This window comes from Notothenia rossii (assembly GCF_949606895.1).
Source record: "Notothenia rossii genome assembly, chromosome: 2".
Classification (NCBI taxonomy): domain Eukaryota; kingdom Metazoa; phylum Chordata; class Actinopteri; order Perciformes; family Nototheniidae; genus Notothenia; species Notothenia rossii.
The window spans coordinates 94,939,543-94,949,380 of record NC_136904.1 but is presented as its reverse complement, the minus strand read 5'-3'; the positions used below and the strand labels follow the sequence as shown (position 1 = coordinate 94,949,380).

General features: G+C 42.4%; 1 protein-coding gene across 1 annotated transcript; it reads left to right on the top strand.

The window, feature by feature from the left end:
• Positions 1 to 2,033: 2,033 nt before the first annotated feature.
• LOC307029781 (dnaJ homolog subfamily A member 3, mitochondrial-like) lies at positions 2,034 to 9,041 on the top strand (the record flags this gene model as incomplete). The annotated part of the gene is made up of 7 exons (XM_079665864.1): positions 2,034 to 2,042; positions 2,264 to 2,347; positions 2,602 to 2,814; positions 4,337 to 4,489; positions 6,048 to 6,195; positions 8,345 to 8,409; positions 8,538 to 9,041. 7 exons carry the CDS (start codon positions 2,034 to 2,036, stop codon positions 9,039 to 9,041), a joined length of 1,176 nt encoding a protein of 391 aa, XP_079521990.1.
• Between the last annotated feature and the right edge of the window lie 797 nt (positions 9,042 to 9,838).

Below are 9,838 nucleotides of genomic sequence, written 5' to 3'. Positions count from 1 at the left end.
TACCATACCGTACCCATACCAGGTACCATACCATACCAGGTACCATACCATACCATACCAGGTACCATACCATACCATACCAGGTACCATACCATACCAGGTACCATACCATACCAGGTACCATACCAGGTACCATACCATACAAGGTACCATACCATACCATACCAGGTACCATACCATACCATACCAGGTACCATACCATACCATACCAGGTACCATACCAGGTACCATACCATACCAGGTACCATACCAGGTACCATACCAGGTACCATACCAGGTACCATACCAGGTACCATACCAGGTACCATACCAGGTACCATACCATACCATACCAGGTACCATACCAGGTACCATACCAGGTACCATACCAGGTACCATACCATACCATACCAGGTACCATACCATACCATACCAGGTACCATACCAGGTACCATACCAGGTACCATACCGTACCATACCAGGTACCATACCATACCAGGACACCAGACCATACCATACCGTACCATACCAGGTACCATACCGTACCAGGTACCATACCAGGTACCATACCATACCATACCATACCAGGTACCATACCATACCATACCATACCAGGTACCATACCATACCAGGTACCATACCAGGTACCATACCATACCAGGTACCATACCAGGTACCATACCATACCAGGTACCATACCAGGTACCATACCAGGTACCATACCATACCATACCATACATACCACACCAGGTACCACACCACACCATACCATACCATACCAGGTACCATACCATACCATACCATACCAGGTACCATACCATACCAGGTACCATACCAGGTACCATACCATACCAGGTACCATACCATACCAGGTACCATACCAGGTACCATACCATACCAGGTACCATACCAGGTACCATACCAGGTACCATACCATACCATACATACCACACCAGGTACCACACCACACCATACCATACCATACCAGGTACCATACCAGGTACCATACCAGGTACCATACCATACCATACCATACATACCACACCAGGTACCATACCACACCACACCATACCATACCATACATACCACAACAGGTACCATACCATACCATACCATACCACACCACACCACACCAGGTACCATACCATACCACACCAGGTACCACACCACACCATACCATACCATACATACCACACCAGGTACCATACCATACCATACCATACCATACCATACCACACCATACCATACCACACCATACCACACCATACCACTAGGTACCATACGATACCATACGATAATACTTTAATGGTCAGATCAAGTCTGAAATGCTCCTTGCTCCAGCAGCTCCATGTGTAACATCAACAGACACACATCAAGACACATGAGAAACAAACATGTAACATAACAGCAGGATCAGTGAGAGCTGCTCCAAGAGCCTTCATTGGATCTGGGTTCAGCTCTGTAGGTCAGACTTCTGTTCACAACCTGACGCCATCTACACATCAGCTTTTACACTATCACCTTACATCTTTTTAAATAAGAAAAATCCTGTGGCACAGCAACAACCAAAATACTTGGCAGATTATAGCCAAACACAGCGGCTAAAAACAGAACCAGAAATCCTTTGATCAGATCAGATGTACTTTATTCAGGGGTTTTTCTATAGATATAGCATTACGCTCACTTCCACTTCCTGCATTAGAGCGAAGCGGAACATAATAGTTTATTCATATATTTCACCTCAAACAACAAATACATCCAGAGTCACGGTTTCTTTACTTCCTCTACAGAAAAAGGTTAAGGTTAGGTCAACCCAAATCCCGACATCATTTATAATTAATCTGACTCAGAATCTTCTCAGAATTCTGACTTTTTTCTAGATTTTCGAAAAATTACGAGTTTCATACTTTTTTCCAAATTCTGACATTTTTCAGAATTCTGGAAAAGTCATAAGTCTGACTTTTTTCTCATAAATCTGAATTGACTGAATTCTGCCTGTTTTCAAAATACTGACTTCTTTTTCTTAAGCAGTCACATGTGGAGATGGTTACACCATGGTTGTGGTTTGATCAGCTGATTTTCAACTGTTTGTATAAAGATGGATCCGGAGAAAAAGAGAGGGTCTTTGTTTCTGTTTCAGAGTCTCTGAACACAGAGGAGACACATGTTGATGTAGAAAAGACATGAAGAAGTGCATTTACCATAATAGAGGACCTTTAATATTGATCTGAATTAGGAGAATAAAATAAAAAACACTTAATTCTCCCTCTCTGTTTCTCTGCAGTTGGCGAAGAAGTTCCACCCCGACACAAACCCAGACGACCCCGAGTCCAAAGAGAAGTTCGCCAAGCTGGCCGACGCCTACGAGGTTCACTCAGCAGATGTTCCACACTTAATGTACTCTCTGTAACTTTAGTCCTGCTTGTCTTTATTCAGGTTGGAGTTGACTAAAATGTGAATGATAGGTTTATCTGTGGTGCTGGAAACTAGCAGAAAGATGCTAAAACTATGGACATTCATTAATGTGTGTCTGTCTGTCTGTCTGTCTGTCTGTCTGTCTGTCTGTCTGTCTGTCTGTCTGTCTGTCTGTGTGTGTGTGTGTGTGTGTGTGTGTGTGTACAGGTGCTGAGTGACGAGCTGAAGAGGAAGCAGTACGACACGTATGGAGCAGCGGGCTTCAACCCGAGTGGAGGCGGGGGGGCGGGTCAGCAGCAGTACTACAAAGCGGGGGGGTCCAGCATCGACCCGGAAGAGCTGTTCCGGAAGATCTTCGGAGAGTTCAGCGGGGGGAGGGGCTTCGGAGACTTCAACAGCATGTTCGAACAGAGACCAGAGGTACATATCAGACTTTGCATCAAACACACAACACATTATAAAATAATGATATACACCTGGACATCAGCAAGAGAGGACTCTTTAAAGTAGAGACACTACATACTGATATACACCTGAACATCAGCAGGAGAGGACTCTTTAAAGTAGAGACACTACATACTGATATACACCTGAACATCAGCAGGAGAGGACTCTTTAAAGTAGAGACACTACATACTGATATACACCTGAACATCAGCAGGAGAGGACTCTTTAAAGTAGAGACACTACATACTGATATACACCTGAACATCAGCAGGAGAGGACTCTTTAAAGTAGAGACACTACATACTGATATACACCTGAACATCAGCAGGAGAGGACTCTTTAAAGTAGAGACACTACATACTGATATACACCTGAACATCATCAGGAGAGGACTCTTTAAAGTAGAGATACTACATACTGATATACACCTGAACATCAGCAGGAGAGGACTCTTTAAAGTAGAGACACTACATACTGATATACACCTGAACATCAGCAGGAGAGGACTCTTTAAAGTAGAGACACTACATACTGATATACACCTGAACATCAGCAGGAGAGGACTCTTTAAAGTAGAGACACTACATACTGATATACACCTGAACATCAGCAGGAGAGGACTCTTTAAAGTAGAGACACTACATACTGATATACACCTGAACATCAGCAGGAGAGGACTCTTTAAAGTAAAGACACTACATACTGATATACACCTGAACATCAGCAGGAGAGGACTCTTTAAAGTAGAGACACTACATACTGATATACACCTGGACATCAGCAAGAGAGGACTCTTTAAAGTAGAGACACTACATACTGATATACACCTGGACATCAGCAAGAGAGGACTCTTTAAAGTAGAGACACTACATACTGATATACACCTGAACATCAGCAAGAGAGGACTCTTTAAAGTAGAGACACTACATACTGATATACACCTGAACATCAGCAGGAGAGGACTCTTTAAAGTAGAGACACTACATACTGATATACACCTGAACATCAGCAGGAGAGGACTCTTTAAAGTAGAGACACTACATACTGATATACACCTGAACATCATCAGGAGAGGACTCTTTAAAGTAGAGACACTACATACTGATATACACCTGGACATCAGCAAGAGAGGACTCTTTAAAGTAGAGACAATACATACTGATATACACCTGGACATCAGCAAGAGAGGACTCTTTAAAGTAGAGACACTACATACTGATATACACCTGAACATCAGCAGGAGAGGACTCTTTAAAGTAGAGACACTACATACTGATATACACCTGAACATCAGCAGGAGAGGACTCTTTAAAGTAGAGACACTACATACTGATATACACCTGAACATCAGCAGGAGAGGACTCTTTAAAGTAGAGACACTACATACTGATATACACCTGAACATCAGCAGGAGAGGACTCTTTAAAGTAGAGAATAAGCTAAAGAATCTGACAGGTGTGCATGTAAGTAAATATCGTATGCTCTCCTCCCTCAGTTTGTGATGGAGCTGACGTTCTCCGAGGCAGCGAAAGGCGCTCAGAAGCCTCTGACGGTGAACCTGGAGGACGCCTGTCCTCGCTGCGATGGGAAGGGCAGCGAGCCCGGCACCAAGGTGTCTCACTGCCACTACTGCAACGGCACCGGCATGGTGAGAGACCACTTCACTCAGAGACCTTACGTTCTCATAACAGGGTCCCCGGGAATTCTTGAAAACTCTTAAAAGTCTTACATTTATTATTCGATATTCAAGGTCTTAAAATGTCTAAAAAGGTCTTTCATTTTATGAGGGGAGGTATTCATTTGTATCTAATCTTTTGTCTTTTTTGTCTTTTTTGTTAACATTTAAAAGAGCAATATTTTCCCACTTCTTTGAACTCCTTTCTGTTCTTTGGCTTGGCGCCTGGCCGACGCGCTCACACATCACTCAGAGATATATTGTTGGTTTTTGATACATTTATTTTCATGTTATCGTTTACTTTTCTTCACTGCTCGTTCTCTTTAAACACCAATGAAAGTATCTTACCGGACGATGTTGAAACAGTTTCGTCACATAAAATGAATAAATCGTAACTTCTCTGCAGTTCAGCGTTCAAAAAACCGTGTGGCTTCACAACCAAAAAAGAACCCAGAGTATATTCAGCAGAACTCTTTTAACCAGCTGAGGCCATCCAGCACCAATCAGCTGTCCGTGTGTCACGATCAACTGACACCAATCAATTACCTACTCCATTACATCATTAAACGATTGAATAATCAAAAATAATAAATCAACATTTTGGCTCCTACAACGTTATTTTATATCCTGCAACGTCCAATGCATATTTGTCTTGTACGTTAAACAGGTAGGCGAGCGCACACTCCGCTCAGTAGGGGGCAGTAGAACGCCTCGTGTGGCTGTGATCCACATTGGGCAGGCATGTTTATGCACTGAATATTTCCCGTTGATATTAAAATGCAATTAAACTCAGTAACGGTTTATACTGGTGTCTAGTTCAGAAATGTTGTTGTATTGCTATTATTTGTTCCTTTTAGAGGTCTTAAAAAGGTCTTTAAATTCATTACATTTGTAATTAAAAAAACGTGCAGATACCCTGTATAAGCACAGCATCTACAGGTAGATGAAAGCTGAACTCCCAAGTGTGATGGAGACACGGAGAGACTCTGAGAGACACGGAGAGACTCGGAGAGACACGGAGAGACTCGGAGAGACTCGGAGAGACACGGAGAGACACGGAGAGACACGGAGAGACTCGGAGAGACACGGAGAGACTCGGAGAGACTCGGAGAGACACGGAGAGACACGGAGAGAGCAGGAACTTTGATGCAAACGCTGAAGGTTTATTTGGAGCTTCGGCCGGAGAACTCTAACTGTGATCGGCCGCTTGGTGAACTGCCAACATTAGTAAGAGTCAGATCCAACATTTGCTCCGTGCTGTCGCATCTCAGTGTGCAACTTACATTATGATGTTTTTTCCTTTTTCGCTTCCCTCTGTATTTTAATTATTTTTGTTTGACTTTTATGTACGCACCACGACACCAAGTCAGATTCCTCGTACGTGTCGACCTACCTGGTGATAAACCTGATTCTGATTCTTACTGGCGTTGATCACTCAGAAACAATGGATTATTATGTTGGAATAACTTGTCTTTAAAGTAAGAACCAATGTATGCTAACTGCTAATGAAGCTGATTCTGATTGTGTGCAGGAGTCTCTGAACACGGGTCCCTTCATGATGCGCAGCGCCTGCCGCCGCTGTGGAGGAAGAGGCTCCATCATCATCACCATCTGCCTCCTGTGCCGAGGCTCCGGACAGACCAAGAAGAGGCAGACCGTCTCCGTGCCCGTCCCCGCAGGTGGGGTCACCTCCAGCCACTGAAAACAGCTGTGTGTGGCTTCATGCACAACAACACAGGGGCAGAAGCACTCAGATCCTGTACTTCAGTAAAAGTAGAAGTACTCAGATCCTGTACTTGAGTAAAAGTAGAAGTACTCAGGTCTTGTACTTGAGTAAAAGTAGAAGCACTCAGATCCTGTACTTCAGTAAAAGTAGAAGTACTCAGGTCTTGTACTTGAGTAAAAGTAGAAGTACTCAGATCTTGTACTTGAGTAAAAGTAGAAGTACTCAGGTCTTGTACTTGAGTAAAAGTAGAAGTACTCAGATCTTGTTCTTGAGTAAAAGTAGAAGTACTCAGATCTTGTACTTGAGTAAAAGTAGAAGTACTCAGATCTTGTTCTTGAGTAAAAGTAGAAGTACTCAGATCTTGTACTTGAGTAAAAGTAGAAGTACTCAGATCTTGTTCTTGAGTAAAAGTAGAAGTACTCAGATCTTGTACTTGAGTAAAAGTAGAAGTACTCAGATCTTGTACTTGAGTGAAAGTAGAAGTACTCAGATCTTGTACTTGAGTAAAAGTAGAAGTACTCAGATCTTGTACTTGAGTAAAAGTAGAAGTACTCAGATCTTGTACTTGAGTAAAAGTAGAAGTACTCAGATCTTGTACTTGAGTAAAAGTAGAAGTACTCAGATCTTGTACTTGAGTAAAAGTAGAAGTACTCAGATCTTGTACTTGAGTAAAAGTAGAAGTACTCAGATCTTGTACTTGAGTAAAAGTAGAAGTACTCAGATCTTGTACTTGAGTAAAAGTAGAAGTACTCAGATCTTGTACTAGAGTAAAAGTAGAAGTACTCAGGTCTTGTTCTTGAGTTAAAGTAGAAGTACTCAGGTCTTGTACTTGAGTAAAAGTAGAAGTACTCAGGTCTTGTACTAGAGTAAAAGTAGAAGTACTCAGGTCTTGTTCTTGAGTAAAAGTAGAAGTACTCAGGTCTTGTACTTGAGTAAAAGTAGAAGTACTCAGATCTTGTTCTTGAGTAAAAGTAGAAGTACTCAGGTCTTGTACTTGAGTGAAAGTAGAAGTACTCAGATCTTGTTCTTGAGTAAAAGTAGAAGTACTCAGGTCTTGTACTTGAGTGAAAGTAGAAGTACTCAGATCTTGTTCTTGAGTTAAAGTAGAAGTACTCAGGTCTTGTACTTGAGTAAAAGTAGAAGTACTCAGGTCTTGTACTTGAGTGAAAGTAGAAGTACTCAGATCTTGTTCTTGAGTAAAAGTAGAAGTACTCAGGTCTTGTACTTGAGTAAAAGTAGAAGTACTCAGATCTTGTTCTTGAGTAAAAGTAGAAGTACTCAGGTCTTGTACTTGAGTGAAAGTAGAAGTACTCAGATCTTGTACTTGAGTAAAAGTAGAAGTACTCAGGTCTTGTTCTTGAGTAAAAGTAGAAGTACTCAGGTCTTGTACTTGAGTAAAAGTAGAAGTACTCAGGTCTTGTACTTTAGTAAAAGTAGAAGTACTCAGATCTTGTACTTGAGTAAAAGTAGAAGTACTCAGGTCTTGTTCTTGAGTAAAAGTAGAAGTACTCAGGTCTTGTACTTGAGTAAAAGTAGAAGTACTCAGGTCTTGTACTAGAGTAAAAGTAGAAGTACTCAGGTCTTGTTCTTGAGTAAAAGTAGAAGTACTCAGGTCTTGTACTTGAGTAAAAGTAGAAGTACTCAGGTCTTGTACTAGAGTAAAAGTAGAAGTACTCAGGTCTTGTTCTTGAGTAAAAGTAGAAGTACTCAGGTCTTGTTCTTGAGTAAAAGTAGAAGTACTCAGATCTTGTACTTCAGTAAAAGTAGAAGTACTCAGATCTTGTACTTCAGTAAAAGTAGAAGTACTCAGATCTTGTACTTGAGTAAAAGTAGAAGTACTCAGATCTTGTACTTCAGTAAAAGTAGAAGTACTCAGGTCTTGTTCTTGAGTAAAAGTAGAAGTACTCAGGTCTTGTTCTTGAGTAAAAGTAGAAGTACTCAGATCTTGTACTTCAGTAAAAGTAGAAGTACTCAGATCTTGTACTTCAGTAAAAGTAGAAGTACTCAGGTCTTGTACTCTGTTTATAAACCACAGTAACTAATAGATGGTCAGTTTATTTAATCTGTTTTGTAGATTGTGAGTATTTCTCTGTTCCTCTCAGGAGTGGAGCACGGTCAGTCAGTGCGCATGCCGGTGGGCAGTAAGGAGATCCTCATCACGTTCAGGGTGAGTCCTGTCAGAGAGTCTACATTAAAACACACACTTGAAGTATATCAATCACACCAGTAGGGACGGATCCACTCCGCCCTGCAGAGGAGAGTTCTGAAGTGTGGAATGTGCTGTTACCTGCGCAGGTGCAGAGGAGCCCGGTGTTCAAGAGGAACGGAGCCGACATCCACTCCGACGTGCTGATCTCCGTGGCTCAGGCCATCCTCGGGGGCACCGCCACGGGGCCAGGCCTCCACCAGACCATCAGCATCACCGTGAGTCACCTCGAGTCCTGTTCTGAAAGACCCACTTCTTCATGTCTCTCCTTCATCAACATGTGTCCCCTCTTCCTCATGTCTCTTCTACATCAACATGTGTCCCCTCTTCTTCATGTCTCTTCTACATCAACATGTGTCCTCTCTTCTTCATGTCTCTTCTACATCAACATGTGTCCCCTCTTCTCCATGTCTCTCCTACATCAACATGTGTCCCCTCTTCTTCATGTCTCTTCTACATCAACATGTGTCCCCTCTTCTCCATGTCTCTTCTACATCAACATGTGTCCCCTCTTCTTCATGTCTCTCCTACATCAACATGTGTCCCCTCTTCTTCATGTCTCTTCTACATCAACATGTGTCCCCTCTTCTTAATGTCTCTTCTACATCAACATGTGTCCCCTCTTCTTCATGTCTCTTCTACATCAACATGTGTCCCCTCTTCTTCATGTCTCTTCTACATCAACATGTGTCCCCTCTTCTTCATGTCTCTTCTACATCAACATGTGTCCCCTCTTCCTCATGTCTCTTCTACATCAACATGTGTCCCCTCTTCTCCATGTCTCTTCTACATCAACATGTGTCCCCTCTTCTCCATGTCTCTTCTACATCAACATGTGTCCCCTCTTCTCCATGTCTCTTCTACATCAACATGTGTCCCCTCTTCTCAATGTCTCTTCTACATCAACATGTGTCCCCTCTTCTTCATGTCTCTTCTACATCAACATGTGTCCCCTCTTCTCCATGTCTCTTCTACATCAACATGTGTCCCCTCTTCTCCATGTCTCTTCTACATCAACATGTGTCCCCTCTTCTTCATGTCTCTTCTACATCAACATGTGTCCCCTCTTCTTCATGTCTCTTCTACATCAACATGTGTCCCCTCTTCTCCATGTCTCTTCTACATCAACATGTGCCCCCTCTTCTTCATGTCTCTTCTACATCAACATGTGTCCCCTCTTCTTCATGTCTCTTCTACATCAACATGTGTCCCCTCTTCTCCATGTCTCTTCTACATCAACATGTGTCCCCTCTTCTTCATGTCTCTCCCTACATCAACATGTGTCCCCTCTTCTTCATGTCTCTCCTACATCAACATGTGTCCCCTCTTCTCCATGTCTCTTCTACATCAACATGTGTCCCCTCTTCTTCATGTCTCTTCTACATCAACA